The sequence below is a fragment of the Haliotis cracherodii genome, unplaced genomic scaffold (assembly GCF_022045235.1).
Source record: "Haliotis cracherodii isolate W230 unplaced genomic scaffold, xgHalCrac1.p SCAF_2, whole genome shotgun sequence".
NCBI classification, from domain to species: Eukaryota; Metazoa; Mollusca; class Gastropoda; order Lepetellida; family Haliotidae; genus Haliotis; species Haliotis cracherodii.
The window spans coordinates 14,466,951-14,480,995 of NW_027266275.1; the positions used below are offsets into that span (position 1 = coordinate 14,466,951).

At 38.6% G+C, this 14,045-nt stretch overlaps 1 protein-coding gene across 1 annotated transcript in view; it reads right to left on the reverse strand.

The window, feature by feature from the left end:
* Positions 1-14,045, reverse strand: part of LOC139468721 (B9 domain-containing protein 1-like) — a 39,318-nt gene that overhangs the window by 4,389 nt on the left and 20,884 nt on the right. Inside the window, exon 5 of the mRNA XM_071250847.1 lies at positions 1,024-1,154. Within this exon, the coding sequence (XP_071106948.1) occupies positions 1,024-1,154 (131 nt within the window). The remainder of the gene's footprint in view (positions 1-1,023; positions 1,155-14,045) is intronic.

The following is a 14,045-nucleotide window of genomic DNA, read 5'->3' on the forward strand; positions in this document are numbered from 1 at the left end:
CCTTTAATGAATATGATTGACAAAAAAAATGATGAGTAAACAAGAATGCAATTTCAGAGACTGGTGTCAATCAACATATATCCCCAAATATTCTCTTTTTATGTTAATCAAAACATGAAACATAAACATCACAGCAACCTTCAAATTTCTAATATTCCAAATCCATATATCATTAATCAACTGGATAAAATGATGCCATTCAAACTATGAATACAATGAACATTGTGATATCGACCGGTGACAGTGAGTCCATGTCCAAACACATTGGAGACGGATACAATACAGTGCATTAAATCCATGCAATCACTCAAACCTCTCTGATGCAACAGTCCCCATTACCTGTGCAACAACCCAGATTTCAAAGAAATCATCAGAAAAAACATCAAAGAAATTAACAATCCTTGTTGCAAATCTAAATCTCAAGACATCCCTGTCAAGGTTGTGTAAATATCTCATTCACTGCAACCCACCAAACCCTGATACTAATCCTCCATGGAATTCTGTCCACCTGTCACTCACAAAGCTTGTAGTTCTAGGGCCAATCAATGTCACGACATAAACCATCTCGACTTCAATGTCCCCACTGCAATATACAACCCTCAAATGTCAACACAAGAAATAACTTCCCATCGTCAGTTTCATGTTTGTTGTCCCAGAGTGATAGATTTGACAAATATGACAATGGGCGGGTTCTAACTTCCGACCTCACATCTGTGCCCTTGATGCCTCTTCAAATATTTTTCCCCCATCTAATATGCCAAATGCAATGGTGCTTTTCATGCCGGCACAGGACATAATCAAGTGGTAGATCCATCATTCAACCTCCTGCAGCAGTCCTTTACAATTGTGGAGAAAAGAAAATTAGGCTCATCTCACTGTATAGAAGAAATAGCAGCTCCTCTTTTGCCAATATCTGCAGTCTCTGATAGGTCGGAAACTCCTGATTAACTGAACTTGTCCACAGTTTACTTAGTATCTATTCAATGCTTTGACAAGATGGAACCATGATGCAAGTGTACCTACCTTCACGACCTTCACCTTGTGCCACGACCTTAGGGTTCACATATTCAGGTCGGCGGCCGAGGAACCAACTGGTTAACTTCTGTAGAGGGGATGATGACTCGGGAACAAACATTGGAACGCGGATTTTGTGTCTGGAAAATATCAAAATTGTCGGAAGATTAGGGAATGGCTCCAAAGGCAATGCATTTTATTTTCATTTGCAGATACAATGTATTATGTAAGAAACAACAAAATCAACCTTTTTTTCTTTTCTTGGATATATAACAGTGGATCAGTAAAAAAAATAATCGCTTGATTTTCACGTAGCAAGTGTCAGAGTAGGATGTAATTCCATGCTTTTGTACAGTTTATCAGAATATTTCGTGTTTGTTTTGTTTTCCAGAAACTGGGTTCAACTTTCTCTGCAAGGTTAGTTAATACTTTAACCAATAGCCTATCATCATTTGTCAAACATACATGTAAATTGGGAAAACATATAATTCGCTTTTACAAGCCAGGCCAGCTAACGTAAGTATGGATATTATTAATAATCATCCCACATACAAAAATTGATAGTAGCACATCTACCTTGACAAAACTACAAAAGTCACTGGTTGGTTGTTGGTTTGTTGTTTAACGCTGCACTCAGCAATATTCTAGCTATATGATGGCGGTCTATAAATAATCGAGCCTGGACCAGATAATCCAGTGATGAATATCATGAGCATTGATCCACACAATTGGGATTGATGACATGCATCAACCAAGTCAGCGAGCCTGACCATTTGATCCCATTAGTCAACTCTTACGACAAGCACAGTCACCTTTTATGACAAGCATGGGTTGCTGAAGACCTATTCTACCCCAGATCTTCAAGGGTCAAAAGGCACTGGTATATGGATTATTGTTTTCACCATTATTACTGTACAACCGTACATGATTGAGAGATGAAAGAAGAGAACAATAAATGTTTCTGTTTCATCCCAGATCTCAACATTTCCCGGATTAATGTGTACACTTATTTAAACTCTGACTTCATCTTCATCCACAAACCATCTGCATCACACTCGGATTGCAGTAATATATTCCACATCTCACTAACAACATGACACAGGAAAAACGAACCCTTAAAAGTGTCATAAATCTGACAGAAGCCAATAAATCCTTAATTTATTTCTTAAACATAACTGCTTGATATAAAATAATCAAAACTCAACAAAACAGTAACAAAAATGCCAGATTTGAATACTTAATGAAGAAACAGCCTGTATATTGCTATAAGCACTGCACCTGTATGTGAACAAACATAATGCATCACACAAAAAACACATGTTCCCTAACCACTGCCACATGTGTTTTACTTCTTACACATCTTCTAACTTCCAGGGGCGGCGGGGTAGCCTAATGGTTAAAGTGTCTGCTCTTCACGAAGAAGGCCCTGCTTCAATCCCCCACATGCGTACAATATGTAAAGTCCATTTCTGGTACAGCTAACCTCCATATGTTGTACTTCTCACAGCATAAATGGTATGTTGTTTTTCATTGTTTTTACACCACAGTCTGGAATATGCCACCAATATGACAGCAGCCATATAAATCAAATGTTGGCAAACCAGTGGTTGGTACTATAGCATGATTCCTGCCATCGGAACGGTCACAATCACAATCAGCCAAGTCATTAAGCCTGTTCCCTAGATTACAATGTAAGTTGGCTTAAATAACAAGTGTGAAGTACTGGGGATTTTTTCTCATGCAGAATCACCACTTTACTCTTTTCTTATGACAAGTGTGAAGTACTGGGGATCTATTCTCATGCAGAATCACCACTTTACTCTTTTCTTATGACAAGTGTGAAGTACTGGGGATCTATTCTCATGCAGAATCACCACTTTAGTCTTCTCTTATGACAAGTGTGAAGTACTGGGGATATAATCTCACCCAGAATCACCACTTTAGTCTTCTCTTATGACAAGTGTGAAGTACTGGGGATCTAATCTCACCCAGAATCAACACTTTAGTCTTCTCTTATGACAAGTGTGAAGTACTGGGGATCTATTCTGACCCAGAATCACCACTTTAGTCTTCTCTTATGACAAGTGTGAAGTACTGGGGATCTAATCTCACCCTAAATCACCCCTTTAGTCTTCTCTTATGACAAGTGTGAAGTACTGGCGATCTAATCTCACCCCAAATCACCCCTTTAGTCTTCTCTTATGACAAGTGTGAAGTACTGGCGATCTAATCTCACCCCAAATCACCCCTTTAGTCTTCTCTTATGACAAGTGTGAAGTACTGGCGATCTAATCTCACCCCAAATCACCCCTTTAGTCTTCTCTTACAACAAGGTTAAGGAACTGATGATCTAGGATCACCCCGAATATTGCTGGGCATGCTGATGCGGCAGAAACAACAAACAAAATATAAATCTGAGCGAGTGAATGTTGACTAAATGCAGAGTAAGTGAGTGTTGCTTGTTTAAAATCCAGTCAGTGATATTACAATTATATCACAGCAACCTAAACAAGCCCGGGCTGGCAGACCAATGAATGACTCCTTGAGCAATGACCCACACCATCAGGGACAGGTCAAGCATTGTAATGATACTCATTTGTCGGCTATTACAACAACCACTGGGTACTGGGGACCTGTTCTGCCACGGATACCCACAGGGGCATGAAACATGCACATAATTACATCAGGGACTTGAAAGAATGTATACGTGATTAATGTAAAAACTGGAGAAACATCATGAGGTTTCATCCCGAACCTCTTCATGCACTTGGAGCAGAACTCTATGAATATAATCATCTAAGTGCAGCACATAACATGAAATAACTAATTAAATAACCTGTTAAAAAGTTATAGTGCCAGGATTAGGCTAATGTACATGATTCTTTCCAGCCAGACTGATCACAACATCTGTGGTCCATATGGAGTTGGTAATATAGAACATTAGTCCTCAACAATTCTCTGATGATGAATTACTTCAGTGTTAATCAATCCAGGCCTTTCATCCTGGTCGGAGTGTTACCATGTTATGAAAAACATAATAATGCTGAGCAAGCAGTACATGCCAGCTCTAACATGTCAAAACAATCCCGCAACACGTCGTGTTTCAACATCAGAGAGCTGAGCAGGATTGTACATCGCCTTTAGCAATATTCATTATTGAAGCCCTATCACAGTGGGAGACAGAAATGAGCTATACACGTACCTATGTGCAGACTCAAACACAGGTTAGGTTGTGCAGACAGACTACCCTTAAGACTATCTTAACCTTCAGTCTACACTGCAGCCAATTCCTATGGAAATATGCATCTAAAGCTGGAGATTTTCTTATTTCTTTGCCTACATGACCTCACATTATTAGACATCACTTGTTGGACATCCTGTTGTCAGACTTTGAAGTTCAAGAAACAAATTAGACAAACCTTGTGCAACAATGGAACAATTATCACCTTTATAAATGGGGGGTTGGTGAATGAGGGGGTGGTCATCAATGAGGCATGCAGAAAGATTTACGGGTGTTAGTCCACAGACAGTAATAATTTTACTTTATTAATTCTGATTTTAAATAGATTTTGAAATATTATCTAGTCAGTAAATATTTGAACACAGCAACGTTATTCTTTATTCGTTCTTTCATTTTTGATGGGGACCAATTCTAACCCGGAAACCTGCCCCATCTCAAAGATATTGATATAACAATGGAGTGTATAACAAGATGCCAAGTGCGAAAGAAGCATTTTCAGCTGCTTATTGTTTTTTCAAACTTAGCAGTATTTCATCTCTTAACGTTAAACCTTTATCACAAAACATAGATTGATCTTACACTTTCAATAGTGTTTTTCAGACATTGTAAGCAAGTCAGTGAAACACATCAGGTAAAACTATCCTTTGTTGAAACAACCATATACCGGTATCTCTACAATACTGTGGGCCAATTGTGGACCAACTCTATCTTGAAACCCTCCTATACATTTGTCACTATCTGCATCAAACAAGAAATGATACATGAACACCTTCAGCCTTTTAAACTTCTAAACACTATATTTGTTGCCAAGCCTTCCTGATATCAGTACTTTAGTTAGGCATCTCCTGTCACGGCTGTGTTTTCTTTCCCAGTTGTAATCCATCAAAATCACCTCCATACAAACAAAACATATCTGGATTATAAATGGTTGTTGTTTTGTGCATGAGCGGTCTCATTTAATCTACATATCATATTCAAGGTGGAGGAATGGTTCAAGTGCAAGGACAGACCCTTGGTAACTCGTTAAATGCACATTCATCGCTGAAGTGCTCCTTAATCAAATATTTCTGAATGTTATATTGTCTTGTATTCGAGTCAGATAGTAAACTAAGAAGTGAAATACTGCTTCTTGTCATTTTTGCATGCAAAGTAGTCCATTATTGCTGGCATATCTCTCATTTCTGATCCATAGGCAAAGATTTTTGTAGGCCATTTACAGGATCGTGTGGGTCTTAAATATGATTGCTACCTTTTTGTGAGGTTCCTGTGACGGGGATAAATGAGCATGAATGCCCAAAGGGCATCATCATTACCGATCAAAGATGAAGCTAACAAATACATAGGCTAAAGAATTATTTTACATATGAGGCCCTACCCAAAGTTAATATTGCTTTGCTTCTATGAGTTGAAATTGTGGCATATTTTCTCTTCCCTTTTAATTGAAGATGTTTATAAGGTTGACTTATCAGGTATTCTGATAACCTTAAGCCTGCTGAATTGTTTTCACACTTCTCACCCCTGGCTGCTGGATTAATTTGAGCAAAAGGCAGTGTAAAGATGGTGGGTGATTTCAAACAGTCGAGGCTTCATTGAATATGGGACAAATGAACTTTTATTTCTCACATTTATTCCTGATAGAAAAATATCATAATTTTCAATCTACGAGATCTTGATGAAAAAGCCATTAAATTTGGTATCATCATAAAGCATGTAATTCTGTCTGTTGGAATAGTTCTGACTAACATAATGGTAAATGACACGCTTCTGCTGTATATGGGCATGCAATTTTCCAGTTTCCTATGCAACAAGTGTCGCAATGCACACTGCTGTACTCGGCAGGCCTGCGCTGCTATTGTCACAACACGCAGTTTAAGGGTTACTGCGCAGGGGAAAATGAACACAATGAGACTGGAATTGCAGCACTTATAATGTTTTGTTTGTTTGTTTGATGTTTAACGCCACACTCAGCAATATTCCAGCTATATGACGGCGGTCTGTAAATAATCGAGTCTGGCCCAGACAATCCAGTGATTGACATCATAAGCATCGATCCGCGCAATTGGGATCGATGACATGTATCAACCAAGTAAGCGAGCCTGACCACACGATCCCGTTAGTCGCCTTTTACGACAAACATAGTTGCTTTTTACGGCAAGTATGGGTTGCTGAAGACCTATTCTACCCCGGAATCTTCACGGGTCCACTTATAATGAGAAGATGACAGAGAGGGTGTGGGTAAAAGTTATTGAGGGGTGGTGGGGAAGGCTTTTTTTACTTTCATGTTGTTACCCTATAAAACAATTCTATACAACTAGACACTGTACAAGCTACTAACAGACATTACAATGCAATTATAACTATTGGTCTCAAAATACATAAGATCCACCATGTCAGCATCTTGCTGAAGCAATAGTGTCCACTAGCCTATATCAAAGTCTAGTTTTTAGGGGTTACTATTGGTCTGGAAATCACTATTGTGATAACTATTGATATTGCAAGCAACTATTGCGATAAATATCGATAGTTTTCAATGTATCATTTTAGATGTTTTTTAGAGTTGAATTAAACCTTGGAATTGAAGTTTCCTTTCAATGTGATAACCATAACAACTAATACAAAGTTAAGTTTGATATATGACTGATTTGTTTTTTCTTTACCCTAATAATTTAAGAAAATGAAACTTCCACATTAACATGTGTAAATTACTACCACTCATGATCAAAAGAAAAACAAATTTGAACAGCATTTGACTCAATCGCATGATATGGTAAATACAATCAAAACTATTGATATTCCTAACTGAAATCGATACTATTGATCGGAAACTGATTTAACAATCGATATATTGACTTTAAGTGCTTACCCAACAGCAATGTATCGATATTTCGATTTATCGTGACACCTCTACTATTGGCCATTCAAGCCAATTTTTCTGTGCTAATGAGAGGACAAACATATCGATAGTGCTGTTTGTTTGTTTGTTTGTTGTTTAACGCCACGCTCAGCAATATTCCAGCTATATGACGGCGGTCTGTAAATAATCAAGTCTGGACCAGACAATCCAGGGATTGATATCATGAGCATCGATCCACGCAATTGGGATCGATGACATGTATCAACCAAGTCAGCGAGCCTGACCACCCAATCCCATTAGTCGCCTTTTATGACAAGCATAGTCGCCTTTTATGCTTGTCGTAAAAGGCGACTGACAGGATCAGGTGGTCAGGCTCAATGACTTGGTTGATAGTGCAATCAGAGAACGTTTTATTGTTTCTGAAAATGTGGTCACTACTATGGCCACAGTCATCACCTGTTGAATTTGAGCTGAAATTATTCCAAAATCCTGCAAAGACAAATATTTTCGGGGTGGTTCCAATCTCATTAAAATCAGACCTTAAATCTCACTTCCACAAAACAAAGATCTGAGAACATCCCATTACAGATCACTTCAGAACGACCTTTCATAAAGCATGAGAAAGCTGCTTTCTGATTGGCTAATGTCGACCTCTTGTCAGTCTTTCAATTTGTTTGGTCAAAATTTGCAAATGGTTGGTTTGACATTGAAAAAAATAATTATGCTTCAGAATTTGTCTGCCACAAATATTACATTGGTGCAAGAAGTTTTTCTTAGAAAAAATAACCACACTCATAAGTTTAAGATAAAAAACATATCTGGTTTTGCTACTGTAGCTGAAAAAATATCTAATCTCCAGACAAAATCCCAGCCCCCACCCAGAATAACAAATGGCGGGTCCCTTACAACAATCATAAGAGTTTTTAGGGACCTATTCCTACCCAGAAACCCTACGAGGGGAGTGACCTTTGCAAACAACGTTTGTGTATACTGATCTCTCTACAATGACAAATCATTATTTCCTACTAATAATCTAAGGCTAATGAAATTCGAACGTAATCTTAAACTCATCTTCTCCAAGCAAAGCCTAAACAGGCCATACAATCCTAATCCACATGAAAAAATCTCAACAGACAGTTTCATTTCATTCAAGATCAACAATGACAGTTTAACCTGATGATCAACTCCGCAAATATCATTACCGGGTTTAAATTTAGAAAAATAATTTCCTGTGTGAAATTTTATCATCCGTTTTAGTACTTCAATTTGAATAAATGATGAAATTTCATCAATTTTATCCCATTCTATTCATGAAGTTCATCATACTTAATCGGAGCATAGATATGTATTTGGAACTCCTAATTTCTTTCTAATGACATCTTGAATTAACATTTATCAAAATAGACAGGCCTTAAGCATGTTTATTAATTTATACTAAATAATATTATTGAATACAACATTTCCTTCTCATGAAAACTCTATTACGAATAGCTGCAAGACTGCTGATGTCACCTTACGCAATAATTACTCACTCTCTCCATTGCTACTCATCTCTGATCCTGTCAGTATCATCAACATTATCCTTCTTTCAAAATGTTTAGTCAAGATCAATTTGTTTTGGTACACAATTTCTTATCATCTGGATAAGAAGTTGAAAGCAAAACAAAAAAATATTGTTTCGTCAGAGTTGAAAAGATTTCCTAAAAAGAAATCTTCACATCACATCTGACACACAACAAGATATGTTGACATTCAAAAAAGGCACACTGTACATGAAATACAGTATATTTTTTGTTACCTTTGAAAAGTGATCTTGCCTAAGAAGATAAAATATATTACTTATTATCAGCAACTGACCTATCGTCACAAACTCCCCACAAGAAAAGATCTTATTTTTGTTTAAAATTACCATAACACATGTGTTGATCCAATAAATTAAATTAAAACACACACATCTGCAAAATTCATTCAAACATCATTGCTAGATAACCAATTTTCTGCCTTAAAGACTAAACACAGAAAATATCATAATTCTCCAACTATTACCAATATCATGGGCATTAAATATATTACTCAACACTTGACACATGAGAATCGGGTTTTGTGTATCATGGGAAGATAAAAAAATATCCCTATTGTAGTATGAAATAAACACATCATTGTTGCAATGTTGAACATATATTGTTCTAATAATATCAAATGTCCAGCCAACATGTAATTGAAGACGTATTCAACACATCTCAATTCAATTTTGATGTTGGGTAGTCTTAGACACAGCACACTGATACTGGAGTCCTGTTGGGTATCTACACAACAGCATTGTAGCCATCCAATCCACATCCCAATCACCTGCTACACTATAGCTAACTGCTTGGTACCTGGTCATACACAATGGCATTATATCCATCCAATCCACATCCCAGTCACCTTCTATACTATAGATAACTGTTGGGTACCTGGTCATACACAACAGCATTGTACCCATCCAATCCACATCCCAGTCACCTTCTGTACAGTAGATAACGGTTGGGTACCTGGTCATACACAATGGCATTATATCCACCCAATCCACATCCCAGTCACCTTCTATACTATCATGACTATAGATAACTGTTGGGTACCTGGTAATACACAATGGCATCATATCCATCCAATCCACATCCCAGTCACCTTCTATACTATAGATAACTGTTGGGTACCTGGTCATACACAATGGCATTATATCCATCCAATCCACATCCCAGTCACCTTCTATACTATAGATAACTGTTGGGTACCTGGTAATACACAATGACATTATATCCATCCAATCCACATCCCAGTCACCTTCTATACTATAGATAACTGTTGGGTACCTGGTCATACACAAAAGCATTGTACCCATCCAATCCACATCATCCCAGTCTCCTGCTACACTATAGATAACTGTTGGGTACCTGGTCATACACAACAGCATTGTACCCATCCAATCCACATCTCAGTCACCTGCTACTACAAGCCGGTGCTTGAGACCTAATGATACATAATCAAACCAAGTCACTTCCTACAAACAAATATTTACAGACAGCACCAACGCAATTACATCTGATACCTACTTCTGCAAATTAATGATTCCTTGTCAAAGCAAAGGTTGGTTGGTTTGTTTATGCCACACTCAGCAATATTCCAGCTATTTGACGCCTTTCTGTAAATAATCGATTCTGGACCAGACAAGCCAGTGATTGATATCATGAGCATCGATCGAAGCAATTGGAATAGATGACATGCTTCAACCAAGTCAGCGAGCCTGACCACCAAATTCTACAGGTTATGACTGTGGCCATAGTAGTGACCACATTTTCAGCAACAATAAAACGTTCTCTGATTGCACTATCAACCAAGTGAGTGAGCCTGACCACCCCATCCCGTTAGTCGCCTTTTACGACAAGCATATACGCCTTTTACGGCAAGCATGGGTTGCTGAAGACCTATTCTCTACCCATTCTTCACGGATTTCAAAGAAGAGGGAAATACTGTCAAATGTGTATTTCACGCACCATGATATGCACTGGGATGCATAATCAGGAGAAAATTGATACTGTTCATCTGGTTAAATAGCAGCCCAACATACACAACCTCAACATGTGAACACGGAGAGCCTGAACCGAAAACCTTTGTGAACTCAATACACAAAGATTTCAACACTGCCTTTCAAGCTATGTTACAAAAAAATGAACACTAAGATACTGCTTCCTGTCATGAGACATCAAAGCTTACAAAAATGGACTGACAATTAGCAAATTGAATGGTCATGTTAGTGTCATTTCTTGGTGCAATAAACGTTAGGTTGTATAGGAACCTTCTTATGATGGCTTTGGAACAGGACTCCCAAAGATCACACACAACCTCAATTGTGTTTTAAAATCCAACGTTTATGGTAATTTCATTGTAAACTACAACTGATGGGTTTGTTTCTGACACTGAATGCATGCCGGCAGGGGAAATATTATTTACACCATGTCTGCTTTCCATATTACTCCTAACTGATTAACTTCTTCTTGTCAAAGTAATGTCCAATCACTTCATTGTGGTGTGTTTGTTTGTTGTAAGCTGCTTGATATGTTTGTTTGTTGTTTAAAGCCACACTCAGCAATATTCCAGACAATGCAGTGATTGACATCATAAGCATTGATCCACGCAAATGGGAGTGAGTGAGTGAGTATGGTTTTACGCCGCTTTTAGCAATATTCCAGCAATATCATGGCGGGGGACACCAGAAATGGGCTTCACACATTGTACCCATGTTGGGAATCGAACCCGGGTCTGGTGTGACGAGCGAACGTTTTAACCACTAGGCTACCCGACCACCCCTCCACGCAATTGGGATACGATGACATGCATCAACCAAGTCAGCAAACCTGACTACCCGATTTCGTTCGCCGCCTTTTACAAGCATAATTGCCTGTTACGGCAAGCATGGGTTGCTGAAATCTGCTTGAAGAAATCGAAACATCTATAAAATTCAAGCAACATATCTGCATCTATATCATGCATACTGAACAACAAAAGTTCCTGTGACATTGAATAAGATTTAATGCAAAGTTGTTTTTTATCAAATCTGAAACAATTTTGGTTTGCTACAGATAAAAAGACTCCTGTAAGTGTTCAAATGGTTAATTTGCCATACTGACTTCAGAAAATGTGTGATTTCATAAAAAAAACATGAACATGCCAAATTGTCAATTTACAAATCAATAGCATGTTTAAAGTAAGACAAGTTCTATGGATGAAGAACTTCTTTATTACATGTCCATAGAACTCGTCTTACTTCATCACACCAACTTCTAAATGCCACTCAAAGAAGAAATAGCGTGTTTGTCCGACTCTAGTTGTGATGCAAGCAACACATCTTCGTCTCATGGAATGAACCAGCCGTCGCACAAAGTCCTGTTGGATATCTGTCCATATCTGCTGGAGCATGTTTCGAAGTTCCTGGAGTGTCTGTGGAACACGTGGTTGACGTGAAAGGCGCCGATCTATCTCATCCAACATGTGCTCGACTGGTGAGAGATCAGGGGAGCAAGCTTGCCAGGGGATGACATTCACATTGTTTCGTTGAAGAGAATCCTGAACAAGTCGAGCAATATGAGGCCGGGCATTGTCATGTTGAAAGGTAATGCCTGGGCCACGACGATGCAAAAACGGTAGATCAACAGGACCAATGATCTCGTCGCGGTAGCGCTGTTCATTGAAATTTCCCTCTACCACTATCAAATGGGTCCTCTATCTTGCTGTAATCCAACCCCATACCATAACACTGCCACCCCCAAACCGATCTTCTTCCATGACACAATGATTGATGTAACCTTGACGTCGGTACACTCGAATCCGTCCATTGCTGTGGCTGAGGTGAAAACGAGACTCGTCAGTGAATAGAACTTGTCCCCACTGCATGGCCGTCAAGCGTAGACACTGTCTGCACCACTGTAGACGTGCTTGACGGTGGTTTCCTGTCAAAATGGGACTTCTGGCGGGTGTTCTGGTGACTATCCCTGCACATCTGAGGCGACGACGTTTGTGAATATATTCGTCGAAGGCCAGGGATACTTCTTGCAGTCACTGTTGCTGGCTGGAATCGATTTTGTAGGTGTCTTGTTCGAATCCAGCTGTCTTGTTGATTATTGGTTACGTGTGGCCTGCCACTCCGAGGATGGTCTCTGACTACATTTGTCTGTTGCCAACGTTGCCATAAACACCAAATGGTGTTTCTGTGGATGTTAAATTGTCTTGCAACATCACGTTGACACGATCCTGCTTCAAGCATACCAATGGCTCGCAGACACTCATTTTCTGACAGGCGTGGCATTTCGTAATGTTGAATAACTGCATAATTTTGTTGTTTTTCTGAGTGGTTGTTGTCAGCACGATGCTAAACAATACATATGGAATCCGGTTAACGCATGTTTTTATACCCATTCTTGGGTAGAGAAATGCATGGGGCTTGCATAAAAGTCAACTTTTGCATGGAATGCATGCATTGTGACTTAATTCCATACATGTACTACAATATAGAAAACCAAACTTTACTTGTTTGAAAAATACACTGAAATATTGGTGTCACAGAACTTTTGTTGTTGAGTATAAATAGCTCACTGTCATCTGAACAGTCATAAGCATAATAAGTGTATGATACTGAAGCCGGTAAAACAATTGTTTTCATATTCATCTGTTTATTTTGTTCCTTCGATATATATTATATAGGATCCACAACAGAAACATCACATGAAAAAAGGACCCGTGAAGATCCGGGTAGACAATATGCCTTCAGCAACCCATGCTTGCCGTAAAAGGCGACTATGCTTGTCGTAAGACACGACTAACGGGATCAGGTGGTCAGGCTCGCTGACTTGGTTGATGCATTTCATCGTATCCCAACTGCGTGGATCGATGTACATAATATCAATCACTGGACTGTCTAGTCCAGACTCAATTATTTACAGACAGCCGTCAAATAGCTGGAATATTGCTGAGTGCAGCGTTAAACAAGAAACAAGAAACAAGCGAGCAAACATACAAACAAACTCTCAAAACAATTGAATAAGACTTATTAGTCAAGAAGTAATCCAAATATTATGTTTTGCTCTCTTTATCATGATAGCTGTCTAAAACCATGTTTTTCTCAAAGTCAATCAATCTTCACTCCACTTTTCATGAACACATGCTGTTATAATTATTTAAAAGCATTTCATAAACACATGCTAATGATACAGTCATTATGGTAAAATGCTAATCGTATGGGTTTTGTTGCTTTTGTTTACAGAGTGAAAGTTATTTTAAGCAATATTCCAGTTATAATCTGGACCAGTGGTTGTATTACACACAAGTAATGATTCACACCTTAAAGGCATCATGGCCCAATCAGCCAAGTTACTCAGTGATAAACACACATTCAGCATC